Here is a 16,595-nt window from a genome sequence, read left to right as displayed (position 1 = left end):
TTCAATCCATCAAACCTTCTTTGGCGAAACTCCCTCGGGAGATTGTACCATCTGCAAGAATTAAGGAAGAAAGTCTTAAAGAGAGGCTCCGGATAGACGGGCTGGAATTTCGATGCATTTATCGAGGATTAATGAAGCGGCCTCTGTAGGCGCTATGACATATGAAACGACGATGAAGACAAATAGAAAAGACATTTCTTGATTAATGGATTCACTCGATAACACTAAGAAGGTTTGGGCTAGTCTCTAGGGGCGTCAGCTGGCATCTGTCTTTATGGATCTTGACTGCTTTAGACTTTGATAATATTTTCTGTTGACTATCTTACATTATTCAAAGTCGATGATTTATCAAAATTCAATTTAGGCTAAGAAAATTTGCCACGAAATAATAAATATCATATGCATAAATAATTAACAAAAATCTGAGAAGATTTCACGAGTTTTACGAATATTCTTCTAAAACACAAGATGTATTTACGTGACGAGAAATATAATTGGTGAGATCTTTCTCTTCGTTTCTCCAAAACATTAAGCTTCTTAGGGTAAACACACCAAATCCATGAGCGCAAAGCTGAGAAAGGTGTTGTTCATTTGCGCCATGTGTTTTGAAATGATCCTCTGTAGTGTTGGTTTCAAAGAAAAGTTTCAAATACTGAAAAGTATGGGTCTTTGAATAACTTTAATTACTTCAGTAAGCTTGTGTTCGAAGCTTTAAAATACATTATAAAACAGAAACATATTGCTCATTTTGAAGCGCCGTCTGGATCTGACTTTCATCGAGACGATTATTCTGGCTCACTAGTATATAGTATACTTAGTAAGTTAAAAGCGTAACACGAGTTTAAATATTCATGACGTCACTAAAAAAAGCATCTAATTTAAAGCCACAACGTATTTATATATATATTAAAATTGACAAATATGAACATGCACTTGCACACTTTTGCCTAAAGCATTCACGCCATAGTATGCAATAGCTTGAATAAAATCAAGATGGAGATAGCAGAAAACAATGCTTTCGAGAACTGTTAAGCAGTTTTTTTAATACATAGTGCGTGATTTAAACAAATATTGAGTCATTAAAATATGTTTTTAATGTTATGAAACTTATATTAAATTAAAGCTACATTATTCCACTAAATTCATTATGTTCCTCAATATCGCTATACTTTTAATAATAAAAAAAGCGTAATCTCTATGATAAATGCTCTTATTAACTCAATATTTGTGAAGAAATATACAACTAAAATAATAAGTAAATAACACACAACGTTAAAATCGTTAGATAATTAAATACATTTCTAAACTGTTTACTACATGTTTCAACGCTTACCTCATGATGACGCGGTAAGCGCCGAAATACGTACAGTCCATATTTTAGAAGTGTTTTTAATTGTGTACCGATTTTAACGTTGTATGCTGTTTATTATTTTGACAATATACACAAGTGTCGAAAAAATAATATGGATATATATAGTTGCCAATCATGTTTCTAGAAGCTTTCCCGATCTCTAGATAATTTTAAAGAGCATTCTGAACTTCGCAAATCAATATATTGGTGACACAAAATGTAAGGCTTGTAACCCTTGCTTCTTCATTTGTATTTATGGTCCTCGAAGATTATTTTATATTCACTATTCATTAATTTTAACGGGACAAAGCTACACGATTGCTATGTGCGCTAGCCGTCCCTAATTTAGCAGTGGAATAGTATAGGGAAGGCAGCTAGTCATCACCACCCACCGCCAACTCTTGGACTACTCTTTTACCAACGAATAGTGGGATTGACCGTCACATTATAACGCCCCCACGGCTGAAAAGGCGATCATGTTTGGTGCGACGGGAATTCGAACCCGCGACGTTCAGATTACGGGTCGAAAGCCTCAACCCACCTGGCCATGCCGAGCCATGTTAAACAGTAGTAAATTTCACCGTTACGTTAAAGTGTTTGTGTTTATGTGAATTCGATTGCCAGACATAGAAACACTTAATATTTTTTCGAAGTATATACACAGAACCAGCGGAACAAATGTACCAGAAAGAAAATGATAAAGCAGAAAAATTTACTTTTTATCGTTTTAAGTAAACTTCATGTTAAAACCAACGGAATTAACGTGTGTTTGGTTACAGTATTTCCAATCTGAATCACAGTTTCGCATGCTTTAAACACAAGCAACTTGTTTTTCAGTTATAAAAAAAAATCAAGAATTGATTGGTAGTTACAATGGTTTGCTAAAATACTAATTTCAGTATCTGCCCAATTCTTTTTATGAATGGTTACACAGTTTAACATAGGCTACTTTTAATAATAGCTTTTTGTTTGTTTGTTTTGAATTTTCGCGCAAAGCTACACGAGGGCAGATAGCCCTCTAATTTGGCAGTACAAGACAAGAGGGAACGTAGTTAGTCATCACCACCTACCGCCAATTTTTGGCCTACTCCTTTACCAAGAAATAGTGGGACTGACAGTCACATTATAACGCTTTCACGGCTGAAAGGGTGAGCAAGTTTAGTGTGACGTAGATTCGAACCTGCGACCCTCGGATTACGAGGTGAGTGCCTTAACCACCTGGCCATGCCAGACATAAAAGCTTTTAGTAAAGTTTCATTATTGACGAGGCATATTAATAGGATACAGTGGTAGTTTAAAATACTGATATATTTGAGTGCAGAATATCAACGATGTGGTTTGTTTGGGAATTTCGCACAAAGCTACTCGAGGGCTATCTGTGCTAGCCGTTCCTAATTTAGGAGTGTAAGACTAGAGGGAAGGCAGCTAGTCATCACCACCCACCGCCAACTCTTGGGCTATCTTTAACCAACGAATAGTGGGATTGACCGTCACGTTATAACGCCCCCACGGCTGGGAGGGCGAGCATGTTTGGCGCGACTCGGGCGCGAACCCGCGACCCTCAGATTACGAAGCGCACGCCTTAACGCGCTAGGTCATGCCAGGCCTCAACGAGGTGGAAACTCGCGAATTCAAATTTTACTTAAATTTTGTTGTTGACAATTTACTTAATCCATTGAGTAAAAGAATTTAAAGTTAATGCAGGCTTCTCTACTGTATATGTGCTTAAAACAAATCAGGACAGATATAGCCTGTTTTTGTATTTTTCTGAGTGAGTAGTTATTGCGAATTTAGATAATAATTTTTAAAGTGTATTTTAAAACAATTTTCGTAAATGACATCAAAATATTGAAGTAATAAAGCAAAATCTGGTAAACTATAATTGAGATATCACAAAAATAAAAAAAAAGTAATTACCAAAGACAGACGGATATTCAGTGATAATTTATTACTAACTCCTGTTTTTAATCATAACATAAAAAGGAGTCAGGAAAAAAGTACCGTATCCGAAAACTTAGAACTAACTTTAATTTTGTGAAACTGTAGTACTCATTAACACATTACATCTTGCACATAAGTTATTCTGTGTGTTTTTTTTAAATGATTCTTTATGAGGTAATAGTAACGTATCTATTAGTGGTTCTTGGTCCTGGACCCTTCCAATCCTTTTTTTTTTTCTGTAGTATATTCTCAAATACTGGTCTGAATTGTTAACATTTCATTATCAAATATCCATTAATATCTAGTTTAAAGTTAATCTTTCTTTATACAAATGGAGTTGATTTTTTTAAAAAAATTATTGAAATATTTTTAGTATATCTGAAATTCTGCTTCATCATGCATCATTATCTCTTAAATGCCCCGAAACGAGGAAGATGTGACCATCTGATTTGGACCCATCCCCCACCTCCTAATGTAAATTTTAGGATACGTCCGTGAAATAATTGGTCTGTTTGCTCACACTGAACGACGCAAGGGATACGTTTAATAAAAAGTCATTGTTTACAAAAACACGATAGCAGGTGGATTATTATTAAAACTGAAATATTTCAAAAAGATAACCTTACCGATGTAATGGTGGAAGATGACGTTTTGAAGAAACAGTTACAGCTCCGATGAAAATTGTTTACTAAGAAATGCTACGTAACGAAATATTAAGAAGAGTTTAGAAAAAAACGCTTTTTGTAATCGTATGTAACAGTAGTTCTTTTGTAACCATTTACAGAATAAATAACTATACTAATAAAATTCAGGTACAGATGACTTATGGCTAGCTTAAACATAGTATTTTTAGTTGAAATTATAATAAAGGTACACGAATTCCTTCTGTCTGCGTGACACAAAGAAATCGGTTTTTATTGTTTAATACGTAGGAAGGTAATCATCGATGCGTCAGGGCGTGGCATAGCCTTTATTTGTAGAATGCTTCGCACACAATAACTGCATTCTAACCACAGAAAATGTGTTTTATATACAGTTCAGTAAAGACACTTAAAACACCTTTCGTGCACGCGATCACAGATACAAGCAACAATGTTTTAGCAACCGTGGAAGGATATAGCTTAAAGCTTTGACCTATACATACCTCCATTGTAACGTTAAAAGTTCGCGATAAGAAAGGTAATATATTTATTATAATGTCAACCATTAGATTCTATAATTTTTGTTAATATATTACATAAGGTTTGAGAAGAAAAACAGTCATGTGTACTTTGACATTCAAAACTAAGACTCCTGTCACGAGCACTTGTAAACCTTCACAGCGCTTTTATAAAATAACAACAAAAAACGAAGCACGGACACTTTATGGACATCCGCGATGAGCACTTATAGATCTTCATAGCATCTGAAACAACAAATGAAAAAGAGAATTACCAACATTTTTGTACGAAATTTGGAAGGTGAATAAATGACAGGGCGGAACGTGTGCAGGGAGAAAAAAAAAGAATAAATCTTTAAATACAAAGAACGCACTTTTACCTCCTCGTAATACTATTACGAAATTTTGGACTTATTAGACTTCTAAGTCCTTTGGATAATTTTTGTCATCAGAGATCACAAAAAGTTGACGAGTTTAATTTTAAGCACTTGAATATTTCATTTTCTAGTGTGCCAGTTACAAGTTCAGATTCTACATAATTATTTTGTATCATCCATCACATCAGTGATGAAAGCTTTTAATTCATTAAGTTGAACTACTCTAGAAAGCAAGTCACTATATACAGTCTTACTACCCAATCGTTTCAATAATATAGCTGAAAAACGACAACAAACAAACAAAAAAGTTGAGACTTGTAAGCAGTAAATTTCCTATCTGTACTAATAATTTCATTTTAGTAAGAGTTATCATGAATTTCATGAATAATTGCTTTATAATCGATACGTGTGACTCTAGAGCTGTGAATAAATGCTCACGTAAATAGATTTAGGCGTTTATGAAAGTTTGGTTTGGTTGGTTTTGAATTTCGCGCACAGCTACACAAGGGCTATCTGCGCTAGCCGTCCCTAATTTAGCAGTGTAAGACTAGAGGGAAGGCAGCTAGTCATCACCATCCACTGCTACCTGTTGGGCTACTCTTTTACCAATGAATAGTGGGACTGACCGTCACATTATAACGCCCCCACAGTTGAAAGAGCAAGCATGTTTGGTGTGACAGGGATTCGAAACCGTGACCCTCGGATTACGAGTCGAGTGCCTTAACCACCTGGCCATGCCGGGCCCACTGGTTTGGTAAAGAGTTGGATATTGGAGAATACAAAACAGCGTATTTAATCTTCCCCGCTTTTGTTATAATCAATTTGAAATAAAACTAAAATTGTATTCAATCTTTATAACAAATTAAGAGAAAAAAACAAACAAACAAAAATGAAAGAAGCTAAGACACGGTATTGGAACTAGTTTGATACATGTCTTAACTAAGGAATTGAGGTAGAAAATATTAAATGTTAACAGAATCTTTCAACATAAGTAACGTACTTCGTATTTCTATACTGAAAGTATTTCACTAAGTTTCAGTTCTTAGTGTAAATAGCAAGCAGTGTACTTTTGCCGAAGATTTACACCGGTAGAGGACTGAGTACCTATCACATGATCCACAAGCACCTACAAAGACAGATTTACAAACGTTTTACATAATACATCGGCGTGAGTCATTTGTAATTTTGTTTCATTTTATTTTTGCTCAATCCATTAAAATTCGATTACGGTAGGTTTATCGTTGGATGGCCAGTAAGTCTGACGTCTTGATTCTAAACTTAGAATATTTGGCAAATAACCAAATAACTTGACGAATGATTACTCAAAACAACTATTGAAACAGAAGCAGCCGATGTGGCGGTCTGACGAGGGCTACCAAACACGAGGAAGGACAGAAGATGGCACGGAAAGAAAGTACGATGGTATTTTAAGAGGGGGTATGAGGGAAATTCTATAAATAATCTTCAGTATTTCTGAGGAAAAGAGCTTCACATGTCTAACAAGAGATGGGGGTGGAATCACAAGCTGTGTAACGCAGTGTGAAAAGATAAGATGCTTTAGTTGGCATGCCTCCATCAGAACCAGTCTAAATACTCTGCAATGTTTGTATTTATATAAATAGTTTCAAATTTAAAAAAATGTATTGATTATGAAATTAAAATTCTAATTGTTATATTCAGTTAGAATTACAAAATATATAATTTTCTTTCAGGACGATTGTTTTGTTTGTTTGTTTTGTATTTTGGAATTTCGCACAAAGCTACTCGAGGGTTATCTGTGCTAGCCGTCCCTAATTTAGCAGTGTAAGACTAGAGGGAAAGCAGCTAGTCATCACCACTCACCGCCAACTCTTGGGCTACTCTTTTATCAACGAATAGTGGGATTGACCGTCACTTTATACGCCCCCACGGCTGGGAGGGCGAGCATGTTTAGCGCGACGCGGGCGCGAACCCGCGACCCTCGGATTACGAGTCGCACGTCTTACGCGCTTGGCCAAATCATACTTGCACGAACGTGCAAATGGGATCTAATGAACATTATAATACCAAATGTAACATATCATGTCAAATATTAACTGTTACAAGCTAATTTAAAGGTTTTGTTTGTTATTAAGAATTTTTTATGTAATTAATTTTAATGTATATATATATCTATAAAGTTTTGATTAGTGGAATAAAAAAAAATCAAGAACTGACAGGTTGCTTTTAATTTAACAGAAATTTCAAAAACATATCTCACGTTTGGAGTTCGTGTGATACCCGAAATCACTCTCATTTTGTGCAATAAATTTGAGGGGTAGGTTTTGATGGTGTAACATATATAATTTATTTATGTTCATATTTTACAATTTCGTACGATACATTAACATTTAATGCGCACTACAGATTTATTAGATCCAAACTTGTATAATATCTTTCGGTAAACAACTGTCATGGCTTTTCTTTATTTTGTTTTCTAGTGTTGATATAAAAAAAGTATCAATTGCATTTCGTAGGTAATGAAATATTGTATTGATCGTAAACGTTCCTGTTTTTTGATACACAGAATATGTTACACTGTATACTTTCTTCTTTTCTTTATGAGCACCATATAATTTTTTTTCTCAAAGCACAACAACGAGATTCAATCTTTCTGCCAACTTTACCAAATAGCGAGAGTTTTTAACTCCGGAGTTGCTAAAATGCACTTCAAAAGTCATAATATTTAGATAATAAGTTAGATAGCTCTAACAGTTTTTATACAGTAATCAAGTCTTATCTCTGAGTGAACTTTACCAAGAATGAACGATTTATGAATCAAAAATTTCTCATATCCAGAGTACACTTTAATAGTCAGAGTTATGTCATTTTGGTAGCCATAATAACTTTTTTCCGGTTTTTAATTTTATGGTATTTCTTTTTTGGCACAAATTTAGAGACGAAGGAATAACAGTACAGAAGTTATAGAACATTTGTATCATAATGTTAACTGTCACAAAAGAAAGCCTGGCAGTAGTTAACTTGCAGATCATTTGTATCATAATGTTATAAGACTAAAAGCAGAAAATTTACAGAATGTGTTATAACTGTAGGGTGTAGGGCCGTAGAAAAGGTCCAACGGCCAACAGTTTGCAATGAACACACACACTATGAAGTGTATAATGTTATATACAGAATTAATCAAACTTTATAAAGTCGATTTGCATATGCTGACACAGTGGCGTACACATTACCTCAGGTACAGCTATGGTGCTACAAGCAAAGTTTTTAGTATCCGTACATTTGGTTCCTGGTGAGTTGTCGACCACTCGACAATGTGACGTTACTATGTATAGTTTCAGCTGGTTAAAAATAACACGACCACTTTAGAGGAAGGGTACTTCTACGGGGAAATTGGTAAAACGGTGTATTGATACAGCACTGTTAAAAAGCTATTTTTTAGTATTCTTTATGTATGTGAAAAAACTCGTACGGTAGAGCGTTTGTAACAGCAACGGAATGCTAAGCCACATCTAAAGTCAATCCGAACAATGCTTCTCATCTGGAAAGTGAAAGTTATAGCTGGCAAAGAGACTTCAGTTAACAAGATTATAAACCAGGATTTAAAGCTGAAGATGACTCACTAGCTAAGCTGACAAACTTTCAGACATACTTCTAATTAGAGTCTGTTTTCACAAGAAAGGTAACCGACTAAACTGAAATCAAGCATTCCCATTTAACCACATACTTACCTAGTCACTTTATATATCTTCATTGGACTACTGTTCTTTTGGTGTGGGTAAAGGTGGTCTTAAAAGCCAGCGTGCAGGGTATGTGGGGAGTTTGATTTGCTTAGCAGCCTTTTGCAGAAATGTATTTTAAAGTCGACGTCAGGCAATAGTAATTCATTATAGTGATGAAAATGAGCACAGCTGGTGATGGAAGGCTTGTTTTGTACTTAAACACAAAGTTACACAAAGGGCTGTCTATGCTCTGCCCACCACAGTTATCGAAACCCGGGTTCTAGCGGTACAAGACCGCAGACATGACGCTGTGCTACAGGGGGCAATGAAGGAGGAAATAGTTCCAAAAGTAGCGCGGAAACCTGAATTGTCATTCTTATGAATCGGAAATAATTCCCAGTAAGTACGCAAAAGAATGGATGGCAGCAAAAACAACAACAACAACAACAACAACAAAACTGCAGAATTAGGTTATAATTACAAAACCACAGGTGGAAGTCCGCGGAGGACATACCATTTACAGAACACGAATTTCATATTGTTATTAAATCGCAGAATTCCTGTTCAGCGACATATTGTAAACAACACTTGCATGATGAAGTTGTGAAGCCATCGAAGATGGTTTGGCAGCAGACATCCTGCAAAATATTTGCATTGAAAACACGTAAAGTCGAAAAAAACTGTGTAACATTTGTATTATAAACTCATAAAGGAAAGTCTAGTAACCAGTATCCGGTCCAACTGCGTCGTAATATCTTCTTAATCACTGTTTGTTTTACATCTATAAACATGCAACCGTAAATGTTTGCGATGTTTGTGTTGCATATAAATTACGATGGTTTTAACATAATAAGGCCATCGTAAGAAAGTTGGATGAACTACGAATATCCTCCTCCCCAGAGGCACAACGGTATGTCTGCGGACTTACAACATTAGAAACTGAGTTTCGATACCCATGGTGGTCAGAGCACAGATAGTCCTTTGTGTAGCTTTCTGCTTAACAACAAACAAACAAAGAAACGATCTATAAAATCGTATTTTAGTGAGTGATATTAAGAAGATAACCGTTTTGATCACTGAATTATCGCTAAGCTCTGATTAATGTGATTGATAATGTTTACATAAAGGTCAGGCTGTTCGTTATTTACAATGAAGAGTTACTGTTAAGTGCATAATGGTATATGGCTTTAAATTTTATCAACCAATCAGATGCTATACAGCACTTCTATGTATTTAATAGTGTTACAGTAACACTTGTCTGTTAGTTATGAGGATAGGTAAAATGGCCTAACAGCGTAACCATTTTGCCCAATATTGATGATTATTGTCATAAGCATATAAATAAATGCCTTTCGATTTTTAAATTGTTACCTTCATAGCCATCTCTGTTTGATTTATATTAAGAAGAAAGGTCCAACAAAAAAGTTTGAATTATGAGAAATCTTCGTCCTAAAGCCACAGGAAACAGTGCTTCTCAGCAGACTCATCTCAATTTATATTTTTTTAATTTTATGCAAATATTTTCATGCAGATGGCGTAGTTTCTTTTTGTAATTTATGGATCTATAAGAGAACTTCCCATATGCATTATCTATTATGTATGTGGAAAACACCGAAATTAAAGTAAACATTATGAACTATTGGAATTAATTTCTGATCGAGTTTTTACCCATTTGGAAATTTGAGTTCATTAAATAATCTCACATTCTAACTCTGGATAACTGACTATATTTAAAATTTACTTTCTGTAAATATGTAAAATAATGTCTATTTACGCAGATAGCAATGTTCTTAGTATCTATCTTACGATCTGTTGATTTTCATTTATGAAGCTTTATAGATTTTTCCCCGAATCAAAAATAAACACACATAAACAGTTGAACTGTCTCCTGCCCTCCAGTAGGACAGTGGTAAGTCTGTGAACTTATAACTCTAAAACCCGAGGTTCGTTCATCACAGATGGGCACAGCAGATAGCCCAATGTGGCTTTGCTCTCAAAACAAAACAACAAACATATGAATCAAACAGAAAATTGAAATTTCATAAGTGAGATAACTTTTGATTCTATAATGTCAGGGTTAGAATCCACATCGCACCAAACGTGCTCGCCCTTTCAGCCGTAGGGGCGTTATAATGTGACGGTCAATCCAATTACTCGTTGGTAAAAGAGTAGCCCATGAATTGGCGGTGGGTGGTGGCGACAAGCATCATTCCCTCTAGTCTTAAACTACTAAATTAGGGTCGTGTAGCTTTGTGCAAAATTCAAAAAACAAACATTATATAATATCAGAGGGCCCGGCATGGCCTAGCGCGTAAGGCGTGCGACTCGTAATCCGAGGGTCGCGGGTTCGCGCCCGCGTCGCGCTAAACATGCTCGCCCTCCCAGCCGTGGGGGTGTATAATGTGACGGTCAATCCCACTTTTCGTTGGTAAAAGAGTAGCCCAAGAGTTGGCGGTGGGTGGTGATGACTAGCTGCCTTCCCTCTAGTCTTACACTGCTAAATTAGGGACGGCTAGCACAGATAGCCCTCGAGTAGCTTTGTGCGAAATTCCCAAAAAAAACCAAAAAAACAAAAACAAAATATAATATCAGGGATTTTACCCTTAAAAATTTGCATTCAATACACAAAAACAAAAGGGAAACCTCATTATTTGTCCCTCGTTGGTACAGCGGTAAGTCTACGGATTTATAGCGTTACAATCAGGGGTTCGTATCGCTTCGGTGGAGACTCAGCAGGAAGCCCGGTGTGTGTTGGTGTGTTTTCTTATAGCACTATCACTCTCTTTTCAGCGCAATTAATATGCTCACAAACACTCCAAAAGGACCTAACAGTAAATTACTACAATAATGAAGCGTATTAGACTTTGAATATCAAAGTTCTCTACTTACCTCCATTTGGCAGTGGATAATAATAATAAGGATCGAACAGAATAGGATCTGCAAACATCATTGAAGATTAAATGCCAATCAAAAACACACGTTTCTGAAACCACTTTTGAACACCTATAACCTAATTATTTATATGGATTATTCCAAGATAGTGGTGAACAGTAAGTATTTTTAACTGTGTATACTGTGTATTTTGGTAATATTTATAACGCTGGGTTTTTGGCCGATTGTTCGAAACTAGAATCTTATAATTAACTGTGCAACACTAGAAACATCATAATCATCTAGTTGACTGTAAAAGAGTTGTATCCCTTTGTTGAGTAAGCAACACTGGAATTGTCTAGTTGACTGTGTAAGAGTAGGATCCCTTTGTTAAGCAAGCAACACTGGAATCGTCTAGTTGACTGTATAAGAGTAGGATCCCTTTGTTAAGTAAGCAACACTGGAATCGTCTAGTTGACTGTATAAGAGTAGGATCCCTTTGTTAAGTAAGCAACACTGGAATCGTCTAGTTGACTGTATAAGAGTAGTATCCTTTTGTTGAGAAAGCAACACTAAAATCGTCTAGTCGACTGCACAACACTACAGCCCACTTGCAAATTCTTAAAACTGGAATGTCTTAGCTGACTCTTCAATATTAGAATATTTCAAGTGACTGTTTACTACGGGGATGAATCTAGAATCTCTTAGCTGACTCTTCAATACTAGAATTTCTTATGTGACTGTTTACTACAGGGGTGAGCCTACAATCTCTTAGCTGACTCTTCAGTACTAGAATTTGACTGTTTACTACCGAGGTGAGTCTAGAATATCGTAGCTGACTCCCATTGAGATTTTAGTCTTCTGCACAAAAGCAGAAATCCTCAGTTGAATGTAAATCGAAATACTTTAGATGTTTACAAAGTGCTGGAAACCTTTGTTAGAGCCTAGAACACTGACAGTACAGTAAAGGGATATTTTTACTTGCAATTAAAACACCGGTGTCTTTGAAATATTAATTTAAAATGAAGAACAATTGATGTAAAACGATTGCGAAAGAAACGGTCACGGTAACTCTTTGAAGATAAAATCACTCACATTTTTCCTTGGAAAAAAAATACGAAAAGGGTTTTACGACTAAAGTCTAAAACTTGGTTATTATAATATGTGTTTAGCAACATGAACTCTCAGCCGGAACTGACTGTCGATAACTACCGTAGGGGAGTTTGCGTCTCATTGCTTGATGTTTATTGACACGGCTGTAAAGCTTTTCGCTGCACCACGTCCTCTCGTCTAAACACCTCGCTACAGGCCAATCGTAGCAGATTTTCTCTCAGCTGGTCCTGCTGTCTTCACTTCACCCCCGTTTTGTGGGCGAATCCTTCTTCCTTGACTGCTCAAATGACAGGAAGAGCACTCACCCAAAATAGCTCGTCTAAACATGCGAAGAATTTTACCGGCTGGAGAATTTTTTGACATACGAAGTGTACGTGCAAGATGATAGCGACACATAAAATCAACAACAAATATATATATATAAATTTTGTACGTATTTAGAAATTCCGCGCTCTCGTTTCTGATATAACTTTACATTTCTATATTTCTCTCTGAATAGGATAAAAACCTTTTCAGTTAAACCCAAAATAAAAAGATCATGTAAAAATTTAGAAATTAAAAAAACGAAAAAAACGTCATAATATTTATATAAATATATTTATAGGTATCGGATATTTAAAACTAGGACAAATTTGCTAAATGAAAAGGTTTCTTCACAAAGATGAAAAATGGTTCATGATAAAGAAAATGTTGCTTAAAAAACAAGTCAGAGATATGACGTAAAAAAAAAAGAAAGAAAAGAAAAATGCTTTATAAGAAGGAATCTATGAGATTTGAGACAACAAAGACAAATGGGTTTTATAAAAGAAGCTATATAGCAATGATTAGGGATCAAGAAAAAACGTGGTTTCTCGTGTTTTATTTCGGTAAGTCTTTGCTTCACAAGAAATATATTTCTTTTTACTGGGGAGTCAAGCACTCACGAGGGGCGATTTTAATGCAGCATGCTTTGTATTTTCAAAATTTTAAAACTAATATTCGTGCGTACACTTATTGCAAAATAATTAAAATGAAATTATCAACAAGTAGCTTGAGTGAAGTGGGTAATATTCTTTTATGAATGTTTACAAAGTGTGTAAGGAGTTTCGTTCCTCCTGAACAATTGTTAATTTTCTCTGTTGTAAAGTGGTAATAAAAAAGGGTTTTTATGAGATGTAAAGTCATTCGAAATTATAAGTTAAATACCTAAAGCATATTTTACACAACGTAAGATCTAACTGCAACACAAGTTATTTTTAATTCCATCATCGTAAACATGATGGAGATGGTTTAAATTCTGCGAGTCGAGATTTCTTTCTGAAATTACAGTGAGCGATAATTATAAAACGTACAAATGTGTTTAACATCATCTATAGTGTAAAATGAATTTATTTACCAATCATCTTTTGGTTTTACTCGCAGAAGGTAAAATGTTAGTAGAAAAAAGGGCTAAAACGATGTACGTCTGAAGTGTAATATGGTTAAAAATTAGAATGTTTCTAGTAGAATATGACAGTTCGTAATTATCATTATTATACACTGGTTTGATGTTGAACTTGTCTCTATAAAATATAAACACTTTGCATCTGCAATGGTCAGTTTCCTGAGGATATTTAAATATCTTAAACAATTCCTGGTCAAATGTCAATTTTGAATAGTTGGAAGCACTAGTGACTGGTATGATGATCAAGGTTGATTTTTACAGCTGTATTTTGCTGAACATCTTTTCTAATGTTACAGTTATTTACGATCATATAACCGATAATGCCTAGTATACAGAGTCATTTTGGTGTTTGGGTTCTATATTTTACTAAATATTGTACATTAAATAGGCTAATGAAGCAATAAAATATTACTAGAGCTACAATCACAAGTATATGTGTGTGTGATGGAGCGCAGGTTTATTCGGAGATGATACCGAATATTGTTTGGAAAATGTGCTTATAAGTTAAATAAAATCGCACATTTAGTCACGTTGGTTTGTACTTTATTTTATATTAAATCACTGTAAGTTAAATTAAGATATTTTGCTAAGTATTATAATTAACTTATCCTTACATAGTTCACATTTTAGTAAGGCTATAACCCGGTTACGCCAATACATTCTTACGTATATATTATGTTTTATTATGATTGTTATTTTCTATCCTGTATACAGACCACTACTGCTTACAGTAGAATATTATATGTTATATTTTCATTGTTACTTTCGATTCTATTGTTGTACCAGTTTCTATCGTGAGGCACATTCTTTTTATTTATTCAGTAAAAACAGAGAAAAGTCTAGTACGCTTAATGATAACGAATTATTTTTTGGACTGTAAAGTATAAATTATTCAACGTATGTTCGTTGTCAGGTCTAACTGAAAAGTCACGCTTAACATCACTTGTTAAACCACCTCTCGTATCAATAGCTCAACCTCAAAACTGGGCGACTCAGTAATTTATTGACAACTCAAAATTGTAACAGATTCACTAACTAACCAATCAATTTATTGCTTAATTAATAGTTCAGCGGACAGACTTAAAAGTGTTCAAATTCTAAAGAAAGTATTAAAATTGGCATACAAAAGATATTCACATGAAGCTTAATAAAAAGTAAAAACCATTACCCAAAACACCAATCACTTATCCCACATTGACAGTCATATGAAGATAGAATTATTCAACTATATGTTACAAATTCATACAGAAATGCTGTCTAAATATCTAACCATTAGCAAATATATAAATTTTCATATAAGTAGTTCTGTAAAAACCAAGACTTATTGCGATTTTTTTTTTTTTCCAAATAGCTGCCACATTGACTCCATCGAAAATCAGTTTTTTTGCAATTAGCGCTTTTAATCTACATAAACATGTCATTTTAAAACTAAAACCATACTTTCCGGACCAGAGAGTTTAATTATACGATTTAATTTCATGCATGAACCTCGCTAGATTCAATATAGCGTTTAGTTAATGTATAAAAATACTTTGTAGTAGAAATAGTATTGTAAGTCCAGTTGATAAATTTCATATGGCAATGAAATTTTAGGAGACGTCCTGTATTTAAAAAAAACCGCAAAGAAAATCCAATAAACTATTGAAGTATGTTTAAGCGGCCACATATAAAAGTATTGAAACAAAAACTCATATCAGTTATATAGCGTATCCATAAGATGCGCTCTGGTCAAATGTATATCAAAATGTGAGACATCATCCATCATCACTGTAAAGTTTACTCGAACGCAAAGAGAAAACAATAGCAGCAGCAGCAACAACAACAAAACTTAAGGCACTAAAAAGTCTCCAGACATTATTGTAACTTATGCTATAGGAACCACGTGATTTATCTGAACGCATGTACAGTTTGCACCAATGTAGAAAAAGACGATGTAAGAGTTATCACAGTATCAATCTCGGTGTACTTTCCAGTACTTAAATGAATTACAGGCTAAGTTAACCATGCAGAATCTCTCGAAACTTCTGCATGCTTTCTTTCGTAAGCACGAATAATTTCATTACAAGAAGTAACAGCAACTTATAGAGCTGTCCAGAAAGGTGTCTAACCTTGGCCTGCTAGCTTTGAACCACATTAGTTTGCAATAACTAAATTTTGTTCAAACATTGGTGAGTGTTTCCATATATGACCTTCCTGGTAAGCAAATTGTTAAAATGCTTCTCAAGAACAGCCTTCATTAGAGAGGTTTTCTCTTTCTCCAGTTCTTTGGGCAAAGAATACTTTGTGGGCCTGTTTCATATTACTAACTGGGCAAGTGCTATGGTATATGAGCACAATAAACCGTTATGTAAGTGAAAGGTCCTCCTTCATGATTTCTTATGATGTTTGTGAAAGGTTTGTAAGTGTTGTGGTCACATCAGGGAATACCTTCCATGTCTAAAATATACTTTTCTTTCCTCATCCAGAGAAGGCTGACATAGCATTACAGCTTATGGATGCGTGAACGATAATTGGTAATGCTGTGCAGGGATGTACATGATATCCAAAGGCAATCCATAACTTCTGGATGTGTAACATGTGGGCATGGGCAATGTAAAAAACTAAAGTATCAGTGCTCACCATAAGTAACACACGAGGAGGAAAATATATTAAAACCATT

The 16,595-nt window shown here is 34.9% G+C and overlaps 1 protein-coding gene across 8 annotated transcripts in view; it reads right to left on the bottom strand.

Annotated features, from left to right (window-relative positions):
* LOC143249165 (CUGBP Elav-like family member 4) overlaps positions 1-16,595 on the bottom strand; it is a 489,962-nt gene that overhangs the window by 87,536 nt on the left and 385,831 nt on the right. The window contains exon 1 of one of the 8 annotated variants that reach the window (XM_076498614.1): positions 11,419-12,739. The exons of the other annotated variants lie outside the window; for them this stretch is intronic. Coding sequence (XP_076354729.1) covers positions 11,419-11,479 — 61 coding nt within the window. The 5' untranslated portion in view covers positions 11,480-12,739. Of the gene's footprint in view, positions 1-11,418; positions 12,740-16,595 lie in introns of those variants that run through there. 8 annotated transcript variants of the gene reach the window in all.

This window comes from Tachypleus tridentatus, chromosome 4 (genome assembly GCF_004210375.1).
Source record: "Tachypleus tridentatus isolate NWPU-2018 chromosome 4, ASM421037v1, whole genome shotgun sequence".
NCBI lineage: Eukaryota > Metazoa > Arthropoda > Merostomata > Xiphosura > Limulidae > Tachypleus > Tachypleus tridentatus.
The sequence above is the reverse complement of the archived record's forward strand: the minus strand, read 5'-3'. Positions and strand labels throughout refer to the sequence as shown.